Source organism: Gadus chalcogrammus, chromosome 10, assembly GCF_026213295.1.
Source record: "Gadus chalcogrammus isolate NIFS_2021 chromosome 10, NIFS_Gcha_1.0, whole genome shotgun sequence".
Taxonomy (NCBI): domain Eukaryota; kingdom Metazoa; phylum Chordata; class Actinopteri; order Gadiformes; family Gadidae; genus Gadus; species Gadus chalcogrammus.
The window spans coordinates 10,820,226-10,842,911 of NC_079421.1; the positions used below are offsets into that span (position 1 = coordinate 10,820,226).

Sequence of the window (22,686 nt, forward strand, 5' to 3'; positions counted from 1 at the left end):
ATGGTTAAATAATGTCACAAGATCGGTCCTACTGCATGTTCTTCTGAGTGCGCAAGAACGGTGCCAATTATTGTCGTGTTTGCATTGTAATGCACAACTTTGCCCCTCCCTGTTATAAAATAAGGTGCATCCCAACAACTTTAGCCAATGCAGGCTCCTATTGCTTTACCAGTGTGCTTAATGTGTGTGTGTGTGTGTGTGTGTGTGTGTGTGTGTGTGTGTGTGTGTGTGTGTGTGTGTGTGTGTGTGTGTGTGTGTGTGTGTGCAGGGGCGGCCGCCTAGAGCGCCATCTAGAGGGGGAGCGCAAAATATAAAATGCGCCCGAAAAAAAACAACAACAACAACTTATTGGCCACGTCTCCCCGTCAACAATCGCCCCCCCCCCCCCGTCAACAATCGCTTCATACCCCCCCCCCCCCCCGTCAACAATCGCTTCTTACCCCCCCCCCCCTCAACAATCGCTTCATACCCCCCCCCCCCCTCGCCTAGAGCGCCAAATGTGCTGGGGCCGCCCCTGTGTGTGTGTGTGTGTGTGTGTGTGTGTGTGTGTGTGTGTGTGTGTGTGTGTGTGTGTGTGTGTGTGTGTGTGTGTGTGTGTGTGTGTGTGTGTGTGTGTGTGTGTGTGTGTGTGTGTGTTGTCATGTAGGCTATAGATATAGATCGATTGTCTTGGCTTGCTTGCATCCATGAAATATTGTAATGTTATGGCCGAGCTGGCTACTGCATATCGCGAACAATCTGGGGATGAGGGCATCCCCGAATAATGATGGGTATTTCGCACACTGCCATCTCAATATATAGCCTAACATATAAAAATATATCACTGTACTAGACACAAATATATTTTCCACTAGCTAGTGGTGGTCATTACATTGTAGTGAAACTAGTAAAGACAACACAGCCTTATGTTACGGCGAAACATGGAGGCACTGCAGCTCTAGTTTCGACAATGCGTTACTTTAGTCTGGTCTTTCTCTTCACTGATTGGTTAGACAGCCTTCAAACTTAGTGGTCAAGCAAAGAAGGGGAGGGGCTCGTTCTGCATACCTAATAGCCGGAGTGAATAACTAATAGCCGGAGTGAATGACTAATAGCCGCGGCTATTAGTCATTCAAAACCGTACGGAATCCGTACGGAAACCGTACGGATTCCGTACGGATTCCGTACGGAATTCTTGCAAAACCGTACGGAAACCGTACGGATTCCGTACGGTTTTGCACTTTTACCGCGCCAATCTAGGTCCGGATTGTGGCCTTCTTGGCTTTCCATACGACGTGGAGGACAAGGAGGCCCTCTGGGTACTACTGTGAAAAGCATGCATATAATGCACACACATACACCCATGCCATAGATAGATAGTTCTTAATCTACACATACTTTTCTTTACTGTTGAAATTTGAATAACTTGAATAAACTACAAACACATTCATTGACTGTCATTGATTGATTTAATATGACTTTAATTGATAACATAATGGAATATAGCCAGGCTAGCCTTACAGAGTCGCAACACTTTGCGTTGCGTTGCGTTGTGTCGAGGTCGGTCTGATCAAAAATTCATAGTTTACCCACCTCTAATTTGACCACTACAGCCCTGATTACAACGACAAGACCATCGGACTACATGGATTGTGAAATCCAACTGAAGCAGTGCAGCGCGTAAGTATCGCGATAGTAATTCCCTTCGGGATCGAGAGGAGGTCAGCTGATCGTTTCACCGGAGCACCGTGGGACTCTGAACGCCGTCATCACGAGCCCACCGGAGGATCATTCATCCGCTCATTCAGCCCGTAAGTGGCTTTAAAGTCTTATTCCGTGAACATGTAGCCCGGTGCCACCGTGTTCCCCGCCCGTTGAGCGGCTCTTCGGGCGGTCTCCTCCCGGGACGCTCCGCGTTACCTGAGCGACTAGCTACAACACGGCTAACATGTTAGCATGCTGAGCTAGCACTGGCGAGAATATTCTAGACATCCTGCTGGTTCAGCGCTAGTGCTAATGCTAATACTAGTGCTAGTGTAGCCTGTGCACTGGGCTCTGCTAGTGGTGCTGCAGCTAAGGTGCTAGTGCTAGTGAGTGCTAATGCTAGTGCTAATGCAGCCTGGCCACTGGGCTCTGCTAGTATTGCAGCAGCTAATGTGCTAGTGTGTGTGTGTGTGTGTGTGTGTGTGTGTGTGTGTGTGTGTGTGTGTGTGTGTGTGTGTGTGTGTGTGTGTGTGTGTGTGTGTGTGTGTGTGTGTGTGTGTGTGTGTGTGTGTGTGTGTGTGAAGGGGTAAGACCCTGTGTGTGTGATGGGGTGAGACGAGACCCTGTGTGTGTGAAGGGGTGAGTCCCTGTGTGTGTGGAGGGGAGAGAGCCTGTGTGTGTGAGGGGGTGAGACCCTGTGTGTGCGAAGGGGTGAGACCCTGTGTGTGCGAAGGGGTGAGACCCTGTGTGTGCGAAGGGGTGAGACCCTGTGTGTGCGGAGGGGTGAGAGCCTGTTTGTGTGAGGGGGTGAGACCCTGTGTGTGTGAAGGGGTGAGACCCTGTGTGTGTGAAGGGGTGAGATCCGGTGTGTGTGTGTGTGTGAAGGGGTGAATCGTGAAGGGAAGGGGTGAGTCCCTGTGTGTGTGAAGTGGTGAGACCCTATGTTTGTGGAGGGGTGAGGGCCTGGGGGTGAATGGTGAAGGGGTGAGGGCCTGTGTGTGTGTGAAGGGGTCAATGGGGAAGGGGTTAGAGCAAAGTGAGGCAACAGGACGGTCTCTTAAGGAGGTGCTGATCCGTGTTTTCTTTTTCCTACAGCAAAACAAAGACGTTAATCCTCCGAAGATGTCCGACACCGACCAGCAGACCCCGCCCCCGGCCCCACGCACAGGGCCCCTGGTGAGTGGGGCCCTCCTACATCCAAAGAACCGCTCTATAGAACCTCTCTAGGACCCCTCTATAGAACCTCTCTATAGAGCCGCTCAATAGAGCCTTTCTAGGACCTCTCTAGGAACCCTTCTATAGAACCCCTCTATAGGACCTCTCTAGGAACCCTTCTATATAACCTCTCTGTAGAACCTCTCTAGGAACCCTTCTATATAACCTCTATAGAACCTCCCTAGGAACCCTTCTATAGAACTTCTCTAGGATCCCTCTATAGAACCGCTCTCAAAACTCTAGAACTTCTAATAAACCGCTCTAGATTCTACATTTAACCTATTTTTAGAACTGCTCTGTAGAACCTGTCCATAGAACCCGTCCTTTAGTCTGCATGTAGCAGCAGTAGCTATAACCTCTATATAATCCCTATAGAACCACTCTGTACAATCTCTCGATAGAACCTCTATTAAACCTCTCTAGAACCTCTATTAGCAGCGTCACTGACAGCCCTGACTGACAGGATTGTGCGTAGATAGGAAACATTAATAGATGTCGATCGGGAATTGTCATGTATAGTAAACTGATGTATTTTAGACAATATTGCTTTCCATTTCCTTCAAACATGGTATTGATCAGAAAGCTGTTCCTGAATGTGATGTTACGGGCTGAAGTCATCTTTAAGGCAGATATAACTGTTGGGGTGTGAGTGTTATCTTGAGCCTGAACTGGGCCATCTTATCTCACTCCTTCATTAACAAACCCTACACCTCACTCTTTCGTTAAAAGGCATCACTCCATTAACACACCTCACCCAGTAATGACGATGCCTAACTCCTTCACTGTCCTGGGGGACAGGATGTGTTGGGATGGTCCTCTTCTCTCCTTTGAATCGCTGAACTTTTTCCTCCGCAGCAATTCCTGCTGAGCAACAAGCTGGAGACGGCCATGTGGCTGTCCCGGCTGTTCACCGTCTACTGCTCCGTCATGTTCATCCTGCCGCTGCTTGGGTACGTCTGGGGCCCCGGGGGGCGGGGGGGGGGGGGACATGGTCCTTGGTAAAGTTGTTCTGATATCTATGCCAGTAGCATGAATTCCGCCGAAAATGCAGCATTGGGTAATGCGAGTACGCAAGTTTATGTGCCGATCCGATACAGATACTAGCTCATTTACTACACAGAGAACTTCACAAACAGTGCAGTGTTATGCTGCGTTCGTTAACCTACGTGCGTTGGAGCTACCAAGTCAGAAAAGCATAGATGCATGGACCCTTAACTCCAAGGATCCAACTGTATTATTATAATCATAGATTATGAATGTAAATGATCAAGCTCGGACTATACTCAAGATCAGGAATCGGTATCGGGAAGGAACAAATGTTATGGGAACGTCTCTAGTCCTAATGGTGGGGGTTCTTAGACTTGACCTGGGACTGTGCAGGGGAGACGGAGCTGACCTTTGTGGAGGAGGGTTGGGCGTAACCCAGTGCGGCGGCATCAGCTGAACTGAGACCCCCGGTGACGTGCTGAAGGGTTGGCTGGGCGGGGGTTATCAGTGTGTGGGTCAGCCGACTGAACCAGGTGGACAAAGACTGGAAGATAGGACCTGGAAGACGTTTAGACTTATTTACATACTCTAAAGGGCTGACTATGGTCCCACGTTCACGTACAAGAGGGGGTTACGGACTGCTTACGTCCTTGCGCACCCTCCTTGCATCCACCGCAAGGGCCTGACGTTTGCCTCCAAAATATTGTAAACTTCCGTCGAGGTGAGGGGCTGTGATTGGTCAGCTTACTAAAACCTGACGTAGAACCATAAAGGTTCAGGACTTCATCAAAGAATCTGCGTGGTAGTTGCGTGAACGTGCAACCATAATCAACCCTGTGTGTGTGTGTGTGTCTTGCAGGGCGCACGCGGCGGCTAACTTCTACCAGCGCGCCCTGCTGGCCAACGCCCTGACCAGCGCCCTGCGGCTGCATCAGCGGCTGCCCCACTTCCAGCTGAGCCGGGCCTTCCTGTCCCAGGCGCTTCAGGAGGACAGCTGCCACTACCTGCTGTACTCCCTCATCCTGGTCAACTCCTACCCCATCACCAGTATCCTCCCTGCTCCACCCAGCCCGCCTCAGCAGCAGTAGCTGAGCTTGTAGTGTTTACATGAGGAGAGTTGCTCCGCAGCTTCTGCAAAAGACTCACTTGTTCAGAGTTCAACTGTACGTCCTGGCACATGAATATTGTACTAAGTTGTGTAGCATCTTATCCTAGCTATCTGTGTTGTATACGGGTATACTGGCACCCCATCATTAAATTTAGTCTAACCCGCTACAAGGTCACAAATGTACTTGTTGTAAGTCTCTTTGGGTAACGGCGTCTGCTAAATGCCCTAAATATGTAAATCTGGGTTTCGTCAACACGTATAAGGGGTCAGCCCACCACTTGCTACGGCCCACTGGGTAGGAGATCTACCCATCATGCATCTGTACGATTTGTGTCGAGCCACTCTGCTAGATCCTTAACCAGAGTTCCCAGTGAGCATCTTCCCAGTCTTCCTCTTCTCTCTACTCCACGCCACCACCTACACCAAGAAGGTCCTCGACGTAAGTCCACCCCCTACCGAGCACCAACATCGCCCTATAGCACTAGCGTGATGTAGAACACGCACCAGCAAGGCCCTGATGTACTACAACTGAAGCCAGCAGGGTGTGGTCACCAAGTTTGACGGTCATGTCTAACCAAGGGCTCCAATGACGGGTCGTAGGTTCGTTACTGCCGTCGTTAACGAGGTTGTTGGCAGCATGCCGCGCTGTGTTGAAGGGGACAGGTTGGACTAGTAGGAGGACTGCTCTCACTGCGGAGATGGAACCCAATGCAGTGGCGGGATGGGGTCACAAACCGGCCATTTTGTTTGTCAATACGTCAGTTTAGTTGGAAGTAGAATTCACAGCACCACAAGCTAGTGTGTCCCTGTCTGACTAAGGTCTTATTGAGTGTGTCCTGGTTTGAGTCTTACTGAGTGTGTCCTGGGTTGACTACGGTCTTATTGAGTGTGTCTTGGTTTAAGTCTTACTGAGTGTGTCCTGGTTTGAGTCTTACTGAGTGTGTCCTGGGTTGACTACGGTCTTATTGAGTGTGTCTTGGTTTAAGTCTTACTGAGTGTGTCCTGGTCTGAGTCTTACTGAGTGTGTCCTGGTTTAAGTATTACTGAGTGTGTCCTGGTTGTTCTGGGGGTCTTACTGAGTGTGTCCTGGCTTGTCTTACTGAGTGTGTCCTGGTTGTTCTGGGGGTCTTACTGAGTGTGTCCTGGTTGTTCTGAGGGTGTCCTGGTTGTTCTGAGGGTCTTACTGAGTGTGTCCTGGTCCCTGCAGTCCGTGGGCCCCACCAGCCTCGGCTTCATAAGGAACTTCCTGGACAAGCTGACGGCCAACCAGCAGAATATCCTGAAGTTCATCGCCTGTAACGAGATCTTCCTGATGCCCGCCACCGTCTTCATGCTCTTCAGGTAGGGACCGCTGGCCAGCTCCTGCTATCATTATCCTCCTCCTTAGATTACTGGGGAGCACTTTGGGACATCTGGCTTTAAATGTTCTATTGAAACGCAATCATCTTGATAGTATTGTTATAATGGACCATAACTCAATTAGTCTGGTCAGTTTTTTGTAGCACCAGTATGTAGGACTGTTGATATTCTCCAGGCTAGTAGAAGCAGGGGTTGACACTAACGGTTGCCCGCTTGCCCGGGGCAAGTAAAAAAAATGTTTGGGCAGGTTGAGATTTTTTCTGGTTGCCCGAACGGGCAAGTGGATTTTGGGTGGATGTTAATATAAAAGCTATTTATTCAAATGTTTTTAGAAACTGCAGAACAACCTTTTGTTCCGGTAAACCACACAAAATAGAAGTATTTGCAATTGATCAGCGAGCTGTCTTCTCTTCTCTCGGAAAGCGAGTTAACAGACACGCATCGCTTCAGTGCGAATATAGCCCCGCCTTCTGTCACTCACTCGCAGTGCGGTCTCTGGCAGTGATTCGCTAAAGGTTAGCCAACACAGCTAGCATCTCAAGTGCAGCACCTCCGCGAACGGTTTAGGTAGAAGTTAAATGGAGTAGTGATGGAGGAGTGCAGTTTGGAAGTACTTTGGATTGAGGCAAATTATCAAGGAAAGTCAAGAACACGGTTTTGGGTTTCATAACTGTGCACATGCACACAGCAATAGCGATCTTTTTCACGAAATTGGACCCTCACAAACTACTGTATATATTACATGAAAGCTGAGCCTCCACTTATTCCAACAGTCCAAACCATATCATTCTGTGACTAAAACTCGCAAATAACAACTTAAGAAGAAACGTCCCCTTTTCTTTTAACAACCAAAAATGAAGTATTACCTTTGTGATCGTTGTCCACAAAGTTGATTCTGATCGAATAAAACCACTATAAACAGATTATCCAGTATCTGGGCCAAATTTTGCAACTTTACATGTTGTTTTCAATCAATGAATAAGAGAAGGTTTCTTAGGAAATAGGAAATAGGTAAATTGCCTTCAATCATAAAACATATTCTTCAGCGCAATCTAGTGGCCATATATTTATTTGCGAGTGTTTGGCTTGGTGCATTCGATTGCCCTGAACTTTAAATAGAGGTGTCAAGTGTCAAAATTGTAAGATATCTACCTTTATTTGTGTCTCATAGTAAGACAGCGCTCCCAACTGATAACGACCAACTGATACTGATAATTATTTCAGGTGGAAATGTTATCTTCCACTTATGCTGTGTTCCATGGCTTTATTCACTTTAACCAAGTATTATCCCCATTAAATATTTCACATGCACAACAATCTTTCTTTTGGCCCAAAGATGACATTATGGCCCTTGCAGTTGTGGAGATATAATCTATTTACTTTGGGTATGTTCTTTCCTGAAAAAAACTTTTCCCCTGATATCGAAAATGGTATAGAATATCGATCATTTTCCAGGAATAGTGTTGAAGTTAGAAAATCCAGTATCGTGACTGACAACCCAACTAGAAACGCGATTGTGATAGTTGGAGCTACAAGAAACTTGAAAGTTAAAAAATACATATCTTTGCTACTACCTCTGACATTTAGTTAAGTACATTTGCATCAAATCATGCAGGTCTACATATAACTTGGCGATAGCTTTAATAGGTTGCAACGGTGGACTGAAATCACTTCATGGCACGATGTGACCGCTCGATAAATAAGTAAACAAAGAGAAGTTTGTTATTTTTTAAACACAACATGTGTGGAAGCTAACATTCAGCTTCAGTCTCTGAGCTAGGATGATTTTTCTGAGCCCCCCCCAAAACCAGGCCGGGTGCCTGGCAAAAAGAGGCCCGTTCACGATTCTGATTATAATTTGGGCAAGTGAACATTACATTCGGGCAAGTTGAACCTGACCTGTACTTGCCCGATGGGCAAGTGCTTTTGAAACCTTAGTGTCAACCCCTGTAGAAGCTAATGAATGTGGGCCTTGATGCCAGCAGCTCTGAGCCTGATCTTGTTGTGTGAAAGTGTGTTCTGAATGTGAGCCAGTGAGGTGCTAGTCGGTTTGAAGAACTGGAACTTCATGTAGGCACTTATTGTATGTTGTACGTCCTGGCACGTAATGTACGAATTAAGTGCATACAATTTAGGTACACATTAACTGCGTACAGTAAGAATGTTATATGAACATCCTGACTGTACCGACAGCGATATTTTGTTTCTTCTTCTGACAAATTGACTTATTGTAAGTCGCCCTGGATAAAAGCGTCTGCTGAATGTAAACGTTTTACTGCTCTCAATATGCTCCTCCTGAAATAGTTACCGCTGCTCTTGTTAATGTTGACTGTCTCTCTCCGGTGGTCAGGGTTAATGTTCTTGTCTCTCTCCAGTGGTCAGGGTTAATGTTCTTGTCTCTCTCCAGGGGTGAGGGTTAATGTTCTTGTCTCTCTCCAGGGGTGAGGGTTATTGTTCTTGTCTCTCTCCAGGGGTGAGGGTTATTGTTCTTGTCTCTCTCCAGTGTTCAGGGTTAATGTTCTTGTCTCTCCAGTGGTCAGGGTTAATGTTCTTGTCTCTCTCCAGTGGTCAGGGCAGTATGCTGCAGCCCTTCATCTACTACCGGTTCCTCAGCCTGCGCTACACGTCCAGGAGGAACCCCTACTGCCGGTAAGCTAGCCCGCCAACGCTTAGCCAGCCAACGCTTAGCCCGCCAACGCTTAGCCCGCCAACGCTTAGCCCGCCAACGCTTAGCCCGCCAACGCTTAGCCCGCCAACGCCTAACCTCTTTAACTCTAGGCCGTTAACTCCTAGCACAGCGAGAGCGGTGGGTGTTCGTGGCTGTCTGCATGCTGACCTGTATGTTTATTGGTTTATCTGTATCAAACATGTTTATCTGTTTTGTACGTTGTCCACGGTCATCTCTACTCTTATCCACTAATCTGTTGGTTCACGCGTTCATCTTGACGTTTATCTGTTTCTACCTTAGTAGTCCGTTTTAGTTCTTCCGTGCACTGTATACGTCTGTCTGTCTGATCCCCTTTGTGTATCGTACACTCTTCTATCTGTGTAACGTACGTTGTTCTCCCCCCCCCCCCCCCCCCCAGCACCCTGTTCACGGAGCTGCGCGTCCTCCTGGAGCACTTCATCATGAAGCCCACCTGCCCCGCCTTCTTCAGGAAGATGTGTCTGAGCAGCATCGCCTTCGTCAGCCGCCTGGCGCCCACCGGGGTCTGAGCCCCCCCCACCCCCCACCCCCCACCCCACACTCCTTTGTTTTGGTTTTAAACTTCTTGGGCCGCCCCCCCCGGCCCGCCGAGAGGGACCAGGCTCAAACTCGGGGAGGGGAGGAACAGACGTTACCATGCCAACAGAAGAAAACGTTCTCTGAATGTCCACCCCATTTTTTATTTTTTCCCTGCTTCTCCCTCTATCTCTCTCCACGTACGGTTGCCGACGACGTCCGGCCTGCTAGCACTGAGCCGTCTTGCTGTCTCTTTTTCATTTTTATTTTTATTTTCTGTTTATATAATCTTACATCCGGACTTGCCTCTTTGCCCCTCCCCCCTTCCTCCCCATGCCCCGCCCCCCCAATCGGCTGTGACGCCTGGAAGGGCGTGGTCTGTCCCTGGGGTGGGAGGAGCTACGTCGTGCTGAGGCTGTAGCTCCGCCCCTCGGTACCATGGTCTTATTTATGTGATGTCTGCTGGCCGTTGCCACGGTAGCGCTCTGAGATTATTGACGGTTGCGTGGCGTTTTTTTCACACCGCACTCCGATAGGCCGCATGGATGAGGAGGGGGGGGGGGGGAGATATTTCTATTCATTTTTTTCTGTATAACATTTGGATTTTATGATGTCTTACTACTTGTGCTATTAAACTTCTAATAATTGCCATTAACTTAAGTTTAGCTGCATCGGTTGGGGTAGGTAGGTGTGTCTTGATAAGTAACATGTATTTTAAATTTGAAGGTCTATTGTACACGAGTTGCGCTGAATTATCCACTATTTCCATGTTTGGGGTTCCGGGAGTGAATGTGAGCGGCCAATCGCATCGCGGCTGAACCTCCCCGTCTGAACTCTGATTCGTTCATCCGCTTCCTGCTAGTGTCGCTTCCTGGAGTACCGCATGTTCTGATTTTTTGACATGTTAAATGTATTTATTTGCGTATTCAAAATTCTATGTTTGTAGATAGTAATAATAATTCCTTAAATGAATAAAATATTAAGATTAAATAAGAATGATTCAGAATGCGTGACATGTTTCGATCTAACTCGAGTCTAACTTCAACGTGAATTAATGTGAAACTTTTGCACCAAACCTGTACCTTTAAAATCAAATCATTGGAATATGGAGGAAGATGTTTCCCTTTAGTTCGGAGTCTGATATTCTTTTTTATTTCTTATTATAAGTATATATTTTCTTATTTATAGATTTTTTTTACATTTTTTAGTAAGCAGGAACTTTATTACATGCTTTTATTTTTCTTGGTTTGAAACAGTGCAAACATTTATTATAAAAGTTTATTATTGTTTACCAAATAGTGAGCGGAACGGGGAATATGAGGCCAACCAATCAAAACGTGTCTACATCCATGACGGCGACGCTTGGCCAACCAGGTGCACGCTTGGTGGGATGCTTCGTTGCCAGGACAACGGGCCAGTGCGTCGACCTGTTGTGAAGAACGTTTCAGTGAGACGTCCACCAGAGCAGTGATGGACTCATCGGTTAACGTTGTCCAGCTGTAGTTAGTCATGTGTCGGGGTTAGTGGTAGCGGGTTGAAAGCTAGGCTAACAGAAGCTAACAGCAGGCTAATGCTAACGTAAAACCACCTCGCTAATCCCCGTGTGTCGGATAATCCTGACCGCTCCTCGGCTGCTCCTCCATCACCGCTCAGTGCCATGAACGGCTCTTCTCTGAGGTACCAATCTGTCCTATGATCTGAACAGCAGCCCCCGGTTCTCAGCCGTGTCTCCTCTACCATTGTCTCCTCCACCCCCTGAGATCCTGCTCCACTCTCCGCCGTGTCTCCTCCACCCGCTGTGGTCCAGGTCTTCTCTCAGCCGTGTCTCCTCCACCCGCTGTGGTCCCGCTCCACTGACCACCATGGAACTCCACCTGAACCGAGTGGATTACATGCAGGTGATCCCAAGTATCACTAAATCGTGTCCACGGTCAGATCTAGCTGAGCACGACATCAGCTGTACTTCTTAAAACACATTCATAATCTAACGTGTGATATATCTGATCGAGACGTTCACGTTTATGACCCACAGGTCGGGGTCACCTCCCAGAAGACCATGAGACTGCTGCCAGCCATGGGGAAGAAGACCACCCAGAAGGTACTGGTGGTCTAACTGGGGGAGGTCAGCATCTTAAATCCTGTCCTGAACATCACACTGATTTCATCTTCCTCTTCCTCAGGTGGCTGTTGCAGACCAAGACGGCGTGGTGACGTGTTTTGGGATGAAGAAGGGCGAGCCGGTGGTAGGTGTCTCTGTACTGTCTCTCTAAATGTTTCTCTACCGTTTTTGTACATGAACACAACGTTAATAAACAGAACGCTCTCTCTCAACAGTTCTGTTTATCGTCTATCATTTTGTTTTCAACTTTAAATCGTCTTCAGTTGACTTTGGTTTTAAATGTGCTTTATAAACCTTGACCCGACCTGTGTGTGTGTTTGTGTGTCCAGCCCGTGTTTAAGACCCTGCCCGGTCAGAAGGTGAGCCGTCTGGACCTGGGGGGGGCGCTAGGGACCCCCCAGGAGAAGATCTTTGTGTGTTCGGGATCCGAGGTCCGCGGCTTCACCAAGAAGGGGAAACAGTTCCTCACCTTCGAGGCCAACCTCACCGAGAGCATCAATGCCATGTAGGAGCTAGGGGCTAGGAGCTAAGCCTTATTACACTAGCATGAGGCGCTAGGAACTGCTCCTCTTTACACTGGACACTAGCATTAGCATCAATATTAACATTTACACTTCTACTAACATTAATATTTACTCTAACATTAGCATTACATTTTTCAGAAACATTAACATCTACATAAGCATTTACACTAAACTTTACACTAACTTTACATTAACTTTTACATGAGCATTTAAAACAGTTACAACACCAACACCATTAACAGTCGTATTTATGCTAACATACCTACTATCCAGTAACTCTTCCATTTCATACCCTTTCCTCTGATTGGCTGTGACACTAACCCTCCTTCTGATTGGCTGGTCAGGCGCGTGTCGGGGGCGGACCTCTTCGTGTGCGCTAGCTACATCTACAACCACTACTGCGACTGTAAGGACCAGGACTACTTCCTGTCCGGAGACAAGATCAACGACATCACTTGTGTGACCTCACCGCACCTGGAGCGCACCGCGCCCGTCCTCGCCTGCCAGGACCGCCTCCTCAGGGTGCTGCAGGTCGGTGTGGTCAGGTTGGGTGGGGTTAGGGTCGTTAGCCACACCTCCAGGTGGGTGGGGTTAGGGTCGTAAGACACACCCCCAGGATTTCAGCATATTATGTGTTCATTCCTAACTGTGAGTGTATCCATGCAGGGCTCAGAGCTCCTGTATGACGTGGAGGTCCCCGGCCCCCCCTCAGTCCTACAGCTGTACAACAAAGATGGAGGCAAGTCACCCCTCGTCCCATTCATCGAAATGGAAGTCATTAGCAGACTCCTCCCAGGAGAGAGTGAGGCTGATCCCCCTGGTTGGCGCCCTGCGTGGCTGACTCCAGCGTTGGTGTGGGAATGTGTGCATGAATGGGTGAATGTTGGGCCATGTTGTAAAGCGCTTTGAGTGAACACTGGTTAGAGAAGCGCTGTATAAATGCAGTCCATTTACCATCAATATTCAATCTGATAATGCTTTATCCAAACAAAGACACACACCAAAGAACAGCACCTACTAGAACAGGTCGGCTCCAACTACGGTCTGGAAGCTGACCCGCGTCCTGTTGACCCCTGACTACAGGTGAGGACGTGCTCTACGGGACAGCGGACGGTAAGGTGGGCCTGCTGAAGATGGGCGAGTCGTCAGCGAGCGCCCAGTGGGAGATGGACAATGAGCAGAAGAAAGGAGGTACTGGTCACACTGTCCAGAGTGATGTAGCACTCTTATTCACTGTTCAGAGTGATGTAGTAGACTCTTATTCACACTGTCCAGAGGGATGTAGCACTCTTATTCACACTGTTCAGAGTGATGAAGCACTCTTATTCACACTGTTAAGAGTGATGTAGCACTCTTATTCACACTGTTCAGAGTGATGTAGCACTCTTATTCACACTGTCCAGAGTGATGTAGCACTCTTATTCACACTGTCCAGAGTGATGTAGCACTCTTATTCACACTGTTCAGAGTGATGTAGCACTCTTATTCACACTGTTCAGACTGATGTAGAACTCTTATTCACTGTTCAGAGTGATGTAGCAGACTCTTATTCACACTGTCCAGAGTGATGTATCACTCTTATTCACTCTATCAAGAGTAATATATAACTCTTATTCACTCCAATCAGAGCGGTGTAGCACGCATATTCACTCTGTGCAGAGTGATGTAGCACTCTGAATCACAATAATCAAAGCGGTGTAGCACTCATGTTCACTCTATTCAGAGTGATGTAGCAGACTCCTCAACCCGAGACTAGCCGGGTGTAGCATGTGGGTGGAGGCGGGGTCACGGCGTGTGGTTGGAGGCGGGGTCACAGCATGTGGGTGGAGGCGGGGACACAGCCTGTGGTTGGAGGCGGGGTCACAGCGTGTGGTTGGAGGCGGGGTCACAGCGTGTGGTTGGAGGCGGGGTCACAGCTTGTGGTCTTCCTCCGCCCTCCAGGGGTCCTCTGCATCGACACCTACGACATCACAGGGGACGGAGTGGCCGACCTGCTGATTGGCCGGGACGACGGCGGCGTGGAGGTGTACGGCTTCGACGACTCCGGGGAGCCAGCGCTGCGCTACGAGCACGTGAGTCTGAGGCCGGACTGCTCCTCCTCACCGGAGGGGGTCACGAAGACCAGGCCCGGAGTGGCTAATTGGGAGGTCTGGGACCATTCCCGATGGGCCAGTCTGACTTTTGGGCCACGAGTGCCGGTGTTCAATTATTATTTATTTGTTTTGGGCCTCGGTGCGGGGTCACTCAATTCAATTCAATTCAATTTTATTTGTATAGCCCTTAATCACAATTACAGTCTCAAAGGGCTTAACAGGCCAAATATTTATGACACCCCCCTTTACCCATGCCCCCACACGGGCAAGAAAAAACTCCCTTGAAATCAGCAAGGAAGAAATCTTGAGAAGAAACGCATAGTAGGGGATCCCTTCTTCCAGGGATGGTCAGGAGTGCAATGGGTGCCACAATTGACATACAGGTAAATACATGCACATCATATTTGCATGTATGTCTCTCTGTTCCGATACCATTCTCACTCCCAACTGGTAGGAGCCTTACACTGCGCCCAGTGCCCACTTGCCGTTGTACTTAGGCCACGTGTTCCCCAGGGCTGAAAAAGGGTCCCACTCCAACCCTGGTCAAGACCCCTACTGGGAGGGGGTCAAGAAGACCCCTACTGGGAGGGGACACGGCACCTGCAGAGTTTTTGATAGAGATGTTCCGATACCATTCTTTCCTTCCCGATTCCTGAACTTGAGTTTCGGCCGATATCGGGTACATATCGATACAGTATCTAGCATCGTAACTACTAATATAACCTGTTCTAGATTGTTCTTGAACTAGATTAATTACATTTATAATCAATATTTATAATGATACATTTCTATTCTTGTAGTTAGCGTCCAAGTATCCGTCCATTTTTTTCTGTCTTGGTAGCTCGATCGCACGTAGGTCTGAGATGACACGTTTACCGTTCCGACTTTCCTCCTCTGACCGTTAAGGATTGCAATATAACTACGTATTGGGATGATCTCTGTTCCCTGTGTAGTAAATGAGTAACGTGATGGTATCAGAACATTGACTTGCGTACTCGCCGATACCCGATACTGTGTTTTCGGCAGTATCGGAGGAATTTCAGATACCGGTATCGGTATCTGAACAACTCTATTTTTTTTTGCTGCACCCCATATTTCTAACGGCGGCCAAATTTTTGTATGGGAGTCCGGTCTGGACGGTGTAGTTCTCTGTCATCAGTTCATTTAGCCATCAGCTGCCTGATTATCTGTCGCTTTATTAAAGGTAGAGTGTGAGAACCTGACGGCTCCCCCCCCTCCTCCAGGTGTTGTCAGAGAGCGTGACGTCCATCCAGGGGGGGTGTGTCGGAAAGGACTCCTACGATGAGGTCATCACCGCCACCTACACAGGTGATGGTTGATCTGTTGCGGTGTATTGATGTGTGTCTCGTTGTGTTGACGTGTCTCAGTGTGTCACGTTGTGTTGACGTGAGTCACGTGTAACTGTGTGTTGTTGTGTTGACGTGGTGCTGTGTGTTACTGTGCGTTGGTGTGTCGTGTTTTATTGATGTGGTGCGGTGTGTCACTGTGTGTCGCCTTCTGTTGACCATGTGCGGTGTGTTACTGTGTGTTGGTGTGTGTGTTGTGTTGACGTGGTGCTGTGTCGCGTTGTGTTAACGTGGTGCTATGTGTTAATGTGTTACTGTGTGTTGCTGTGTAGTGGTGTGTTTGTCTGTTACTGTGTGTTGGTGTGTGTTACTGTGTGTCGTGTTGTATCGATAGGGTGTTGCGTTGTGTGTTGACGTGCTGCTGTCTCCAGGCTGGGTGACCGGTCTGACCACGGAGCCCCAGAAGGCTGAGGCAGGGCCCGGGGACGAGCTGCGCATGAGCAAGGAGACCCAGACCAAAGTGGCCGCACTCAGGTACAGAGCCTGGGGACAGGGCCAGGGGACGGAACCAGGGGAAAGGGCCAGGGGACAGGGCCAGGGAAGACCCATGCCTTACTACACCACCCATAACTCGACTGTACTACGCCCATACATGTAACAACATTTAATTTCATATCCCCTAAGCACATACAGGTCAAACCTTTAACTACACTACCCATAAGGCACCATTACACGACAGACAACCAACCATTAACCACATTGTAACACGTGCATTCGTGTTCGGTCGTGCAGTGCCTACATTATCCACGATGCCCCTGTGTGTCCAAGGCTGGAGCTGGAGCAGCTGCAGGGCCAGGTGCTGCAGGGCCGCGAGCGCTACCAGCAGACGGCGCAGTCCCCCTCGGCCGTGTCCGCCGTGCCCGTGTTCAGCATCAACGACAAGTTCACTCTCTGCCAGGACGACGCCAGCTACAGCCTGACGCTGGAGGTCCAGACCGCCATCGACAACCTGCTGCTGCAGGTCAGCGACGCGGGGCTGTCGCCGGGCTGTCGCCGGGCTGTCGCCGGGCTGTCGCCGGGCTGTCGCCGGGCTGTCGCCGGGCTGTCGCCGGGCTGACGGGGGGGCTGACGCGGGGGCTGACGCGGGGGCTGACGCGGGGGCTGACGCGGGGGCTGACGCGGGGGCTGACGGGGGGGCTGACGCGGGTCATGTTTATAAGCATGTTAAGCATTACAATGTCACTTGCATTAGCATGGTGGACATCACGATGGCATGTTTATTAGCATGGTAAGCCTCACATTAGCATTTGTATTAGCATGTTTAGCCTCAAATAGCATGTGTATTAGCTTGTTGAGGATCAAAGCATTGTGGTACCCAGTATATTAGTGCTGTTGGAGGCTAAAACATGCTAAAACACCTGCTCTTGTGATGCTAAACAAGCTTATACAAATGCTTTCGTTATGCTAAACAAGGTAATACACATGCTATTGGTGGCTAAACCTGCTCACACAATGCTATTGTGAGGCTCAATATGCCAATACACGTGCAATCGTGAGGTTGAGTATGCTTATAAACATGCTCTTTTGATTCCCGTGATGTGCATGAACGCTAATGATGAGGTGCAGCATGCTAGTCCAGAGGAGCTAACGGCTAGGGCTAGCCTGCTCACTGCTGTGTGTGTGTGTGTGTGTGTGTGTGTGTGTGTGTGTGTGTGTGTGTGTGTGTGTGTGTGTGTGTTTCCCCAGAGCGACGTGCCCATCGACCTGCTGGACGTGGATAAGAACTCGGCCGTGGTCAGCTTCAGCGAGTGTGACTCAGAGGTGAGGCTCAGGTCAAAGGTCACAGCCGCCCCACCGTACCCTCTGCTAACCCGTGTCTCCGTCTGACCTCAGCAGCCCAACGGGAACTTCCTGCTGGCCACGTACCGTTGCCAGGCCAACACCACCAGGCTGGAGCTGAAGGTGAGCCGGCCCTCGTCTTCATCACCTCCTCTTCCTCCCTCCTGGTCAGACCTGGGGAGGAAGAGGAGGATGTTAGACCTGATGGATACTCAGCCTTCCTCCTCCTCCTCCTCCTCCATCATGTAGCTCCTAGCGTTAGCAGCGGGGCTAACAGAGTACGGCTCTGCTGTTGACCCCTCGTAGCGCAGCAGGACTCCCTGGGGTTTGGGGGTCAGGGGTCACATGAGGACCAAACGTGGTCCCACACGCGTTGCCCTTCTCGGTCAGAGGACCAGAGGCCGCCCAGCTCCTGGATCAGGGCCTGGTGTGAGAGTCCACAGAGCTGGAGATGGAGATTGGTTTCACTTTCACTTTCAGTATCACTTGGTGTGTGTTCCCAGCAGGAGACAGACCATAATACTGTGTTCCAGGTGCGGTCCATCGAGGGTCAGTACGGGACCCTGCGGGCCTACGTCACGCCCCGCCTGCAGCCCAAGACCTGCCAGCTCCGTCAGTACCCCATCAAGCCGCTCTCGCTCCACCAGAGGACCCACAGCCTGCAGCAGGAGCGGTCAGCACCGCCCTAATACTACACCTCTTATCTCTACTTATCTCTACTTATCTCTACTTATCTCTACTTATCGCTACTCGTCTTTTCCACCTTCACATCTCACTTCTTATCTCTTCTTATCTCTACGTTTCCCTGTCTTTCTCCCCCCCTCACTCCCGCTCTCATGACTAAAGTAGTGTCCCTGTCTCCTCTCCCCCTCTCTCTCTCTCATGATGTCTCTCCCCCTCATGATGTCTCTCTCTCCCCCTCTCTCCCTCTCATGATGTCTCTCTCTCTCCCTCTCATGATGTCTCTCTCTCTCCCTCTAATGATGTCTCTCCCTCTCATGATGTCTCTCTCGCCCTCTCATGATGTCCCTCTCTCTCTCTCTCTCTCTCTCTCTCTCTCTCTCTCTCTCTCTCTCTCTCTCTCTCTCTCTCTCTCTCTCTCTCTCTCTCTCTCTCTCTCTCTCTCTCTCTCTCTCTCTCTCTCTCCCCCCTCTCACTACCCCTCTCTCTCTCTCTCTCTCTCCCCCTCTCACTACCCCTCTCTCTCTCCCCCTCTCATGATGTCTCTCTCCCCCTCCCTCTCTCACTCTCACTCTCCCTCTCATGATGTCTCTCTCCCCCTCCCCCTCTCCCTCTACCTCTCATGCTGTCTCTCTCCCCTCTCCCTCTCTCTCTCCCAGTCCGATGAGCCGTCTGAGTCTGTCCGGTCAGTTCAGTCTGGCTGAGATCCACTCCTGGGTGGGCTTCTGTCTTCCCGAGGTCCCGGAGAAGACCCCTGCCGGCGACACTGTCACCCTGCACTTCACCAACACCTTCCTGGGCACCCAGCTGGAGGCCACCTACTGGTACACACGCACACATGCTCACACCAACACCCACACACACGCAGTGTGGCAGCCCGGCTCCGACCCAGCGCCCCAGGTGGCCCAGGGGAGAGGTGGTAGACGAGGTGTACCGCCCATCTCCCCCAGATGGCGCCAGTGAGCGCATCAGCAATATCACTCTGCAATATGAAGCCGTGTTAACACCGCGTGCCCCCACACACCTCACCCACTCACCCACTCACTCACTCACTCACTCACACACACACACCTCTCTCTCTCACACACACACACACACACACACACACACACACACACACACACACACACACACACACACACACACACACACACACACACACACACACACACACACACACACACACACACACACACACACACACTGTCCTATGTTCAGATGAAGGCAGCTGTGTTCCTCTCCTCCAGTAAAGGGGAAGGCCAGTTCCGCTCGGACAACATCTCCACCATCTCCATCCTCAGTGACGTCCTCTCCAAGGAGGCCACACAGCGCAAGATCAACCTCAGCGTCTCCTACGGTGGGCGGGCAGCCCCGTCACATGACCCCGTCACATGACGTTGTTACATGACAACAACATCACATCACGCTAAACACTGACATAACACTAAAGCTGTGTTCGAAATCGTTCTCTATCACGGATATAATGCACTATATACTAGGGAGCTCGCCATTTTGTAGTGGTGTTCAAATTCTCAGTGGTTAATTTCATTCACTATATGCGGACATAATATACCCAAAATTTGAGTGAATAAACAATGTTCCCTACATGTTACTCCCGTATACCACACTGCAATGCGGTCGTTTAGAAATGTTCAGCATAGTGTCCGGATTCTCGTTTGTTCGTTCCCTATATAGTGCACTGTATCATAAACATTATATAGGGAATAGTGAATGAGCGATTTTGAACACAGCTTAACATACCATAACACCTCACAACACTTGCATCACTACACTAAGATAACACAAGGTTAACATCACATTTTATGATAGATATAAATTGCGAGTGTGTGTGCGAGATCTATTGACCATGTTTTTTGTATTATTGACAATGTGGTAGATAGATTGATTATGTTTATCGTAGTATTGACTGTGTGGTAGATGTATTGATCATGTTTATTCTAGTATTGACTGTGTGTTAGATGTATTGATCATGTTTATCGTAGTATTGACTGTGTGGTAGATATATTGATCATGTTAATCATAGTATTGGGTCAGTCAATACACAATCTTTTGATGAATGGTTGTGTATTGACTGTAGATATAAACGATGAGTCGGTGAGCCATACCCTGAGGATGATCCACCCTAAACTGGAGTACCAGCTGATGCTGGCCAAGAAGGTCCAGCTCATCGACGCCCTGAAGGTCAGATCAGCGCTCAGAACGCCTGGACCACATTCTGGATCAATCGCCTAAAGGCCGATTTTGGGTCGTTTTAGACGCAGAGACGTAAGCACGTAATTTACACAAGGGACTTGTTTTAGACAAGTTTTGATTTACGGTTCCTTTAAGGTTCCTTAAGGATTGCGCGTGTTGCAAGGGGATTCTCCGCCAGAACAGTAGGGGGAGCAACGAACGAATCTGTGGGCGTGGAAGTGGAAATCGCTGGCTTGTTTATATTTATAATTATCATAATTCGTTCTTGTGTTTTCTTCTTCTCCTGCTTCAAAATTCTTCATCCGCTTCTGTCACGGCCTTTTAAAAATGGCGCTATTATGCTGTAAAACCGGAAATGTGAGACTCCTGAAAGGATGTGGTTAGCTGGCCAATCACAGTCTTTGCGAGCTGCGTAGGGCCGTAGTGTTTTAGTCGCATAGTCAGGAATTTTGGGAGACGCACTTAAGCACGTAAGGGGGGATATATTACCGCGCAAGGGGGGGTTATGTATCTTACGTGCTTACGCGTTACGTCTAAAACAGAGCATATATCGGCCTTAAGAGGTGTCCCTGTGTGCTGATCTGTTATCTCCCTCTCTCTCCTCCTTCTCCCTCACTCTCCCCCTTCTCCCTCACTCTCCCCTCACTCTCCTCCTTCTCCCTCACTCTCCTCCTTCTCCCTCACTCTCCTCCTTCTCCCTCACTCTCCCCCTTCTCCCTCACTCTCCCCTGTCTCCCTTACTCTCCCCCTTCTCCCTCACTCTCCCCCTTCTCCCTCACTCTCCCCCTTCTCCCTCACTCTCCCCCTATATCCCTCACCCTCCCCTTTATCCCTCACTCAGCCCCTTCTATGTTACTCTCCCCCATCTCCCTCACTCTCCCCCATCTCCCTCACTCTCCCCCTTCTCCCTCACTCCCCCTTCTCCCTTACACTCCCCCATCTCCCTCACTCTCACCCTTCTCCCTCACACCCCCTCCTCCCTTGCACTCTCCCATCTCCCTCACTCTCCCCTATCTCCCTCCCCCCCCCCCCTCCCCCTCTCCCTCCCCAGGAGCTGCAGGTCCACGAGGGCACCGCTGACTTCCTGATCCCGGAGTACCGCAGCATCCTGGACGAGTCCCAGCACCTCCTGGACGAGTACAAGAAGCAGCCAGCGCACCTGGAGAGACTCTACGGTGAGGACCCTCCATACTGTAACTTTAACTATGACCATACTGTTCCTTTACCTATCACCATACTGTTCCTTTACCTATCACCATACTTTCCCCTTTAACTCTCAGCATGCTGTGCCTTTAACTATCAACGTACTGTACCTTTAACCGTCACAATACTGTACCTTTAACCATCACCATACTGTACCTTTAACTATCCCTTTACTGTACTTTTAACTATCACCGTACTCTACCTTTGACTATCCATACATCTTATATATCTCTCATAACAATCACATATATACTCGCTCACCATATCTGACCATTCATTGAGATAATGTTTAATCATGTAACACGTCTGTAATACCTCTATCTTCTCTCTGCAGGGATGATCACAGACCTCTTCATCGATAAGTTCAAGTTCAAAGGTCAGAACGTGAAGACCAAGGTGTCCGCACTGCTGGAGATACTTGATAACTACGACCTGAACTCCCTGCTGGACTTCTTCAGTGAAGCCTAGTTTGGTGGTCCATGGACGGGTTGTGGATAGAAGAGTTATGTTGGATAGTCTGAATATAATAGGATATACTTATTTTTTATCTGTCAAAAATGTGTTTTAGAAGGTATTTTTACAAGTGTTGATAGGTCGGATATAACAGAATGTACACCTAAATGGATCTTTGACAATAAATTCATGCAAATATACATTTTATAGAGGTTTCAAGTGAATATGTGTGTAAAATAAAGTTCATTTAATTTAAATAGTATTACTCATAATGCTACTTAAAAAAATTAAAAAACTAAAAATTACTTCATGCCAAATATTTTGCCAATATTAAGCAGACATTAGACATAATTAAGACAGACGGGAGATATTTTAATGAATGGCCGGGAAATGCTTGGATTTCCGGCATCTTCAATTGTAACAAATAACAGTGCTAATAAAATATCTGATTAGAATTATATATATGTAAAATATTAAAGACCAGTAATAAAAAGTATTAAAAGTAAAATATGAATGCTAAGAAATCTTGGCATAAAGTACAAGGATGAGGTGACAATAGTTAGTACCTCAATAAAAGTCTTTAATATGTCTATTAAGGAGACTAACTTTATAATTGCATACGAACCTGTACAATTAAATAGATGTTAAAGAAAAAAAAAATCAGTAATAATAATGAAT

The 22,686-nt window shown here is 48.7% G+C and overlaps 2 protein-coding genes across 3 annotated transcripts; both read left to right on the forward strand.

The window, feature by feature from the left end:
* Window positions 1–1,226: 1,226 nt before the first annotated feature.
* tmem33 (transmembrane protein 33) lies at window positions 1,227–10,704 on the forward strand. The gene is made up of 9 exons (XM_056599958.1): window positions 1,227–1,298; window positions 1,593–1,790; window positions 2,779–2,859; window positions 3,754–3,848; window positions 4,745–4,932; window positions 5,365–5,432; window positions 6,201–6,334; window positions 8,918–9,001; window positions 9,439–10,704. Exons 3-9 carry the CDS (start codon window positions 2,806–2,808, stop codon window positions 9,566–9,568), a joined length of 753 nt encoding a protein of 250 aa, XP_056455933.1. The 5' UTR covers window positions 1,227–1,298; window positions 1,593–1,790; window positions 2,779–2,805; the 3' UTR covers window positions 9,569–10,704.
* Window positions 10,705–10,974: 270 nt separating this feature from the next.
* bbs7 (Bardet-Biedl syndrome 7) lies at window positions 10,975–22,481 on the forward strand. 2 transcript variants are annotated; one of them, XM_056599936.1, is made up of 20 exons: window positions 10,975–11,252; window positions 11,383–11,473; window positions 11,608–11,673; window positions 11,756–11,818; window positions 12,024–12,199; window positions 12,563–12,749; window positions 12,885–12,957; window positions 13,302–13,409; window positions 14,160–14,290; window positions 15,556–15,640; window positions 16,050–16,152; window positions 16,447–16,639; window positions 17,365–17,439; window positions 17,512–17,580; window positions 17,991–18,130; window positions 18,798–18,962; window positions 19,386–19,495; window positions 20,237–20,340; window positions 21,404–21,527; window positions 21,890–22,481. In XM_056599936.1, exons 1-20 carry the CDS (start codon window positions 11,233–11,235, stop codon window positions 22,021–22,023), a joined length of 2,217 nt encoding a protein of 738 aa, XP_056455911.1. In that variant the 5' UTR covers window positions 10,975–11,232; the 3' UTR covers window positions 22,024–22,481. The 2 variants fall into 2 exon arrangements, with proteins under 2 accessions (XP_056455911.1, XP_056455912.1); XM_056599937.1 differs by having other exon boundaries at window positions 17,515–17,580.
* Window positions 22,482–22,686: the final 205 nt, after the last annotated feature.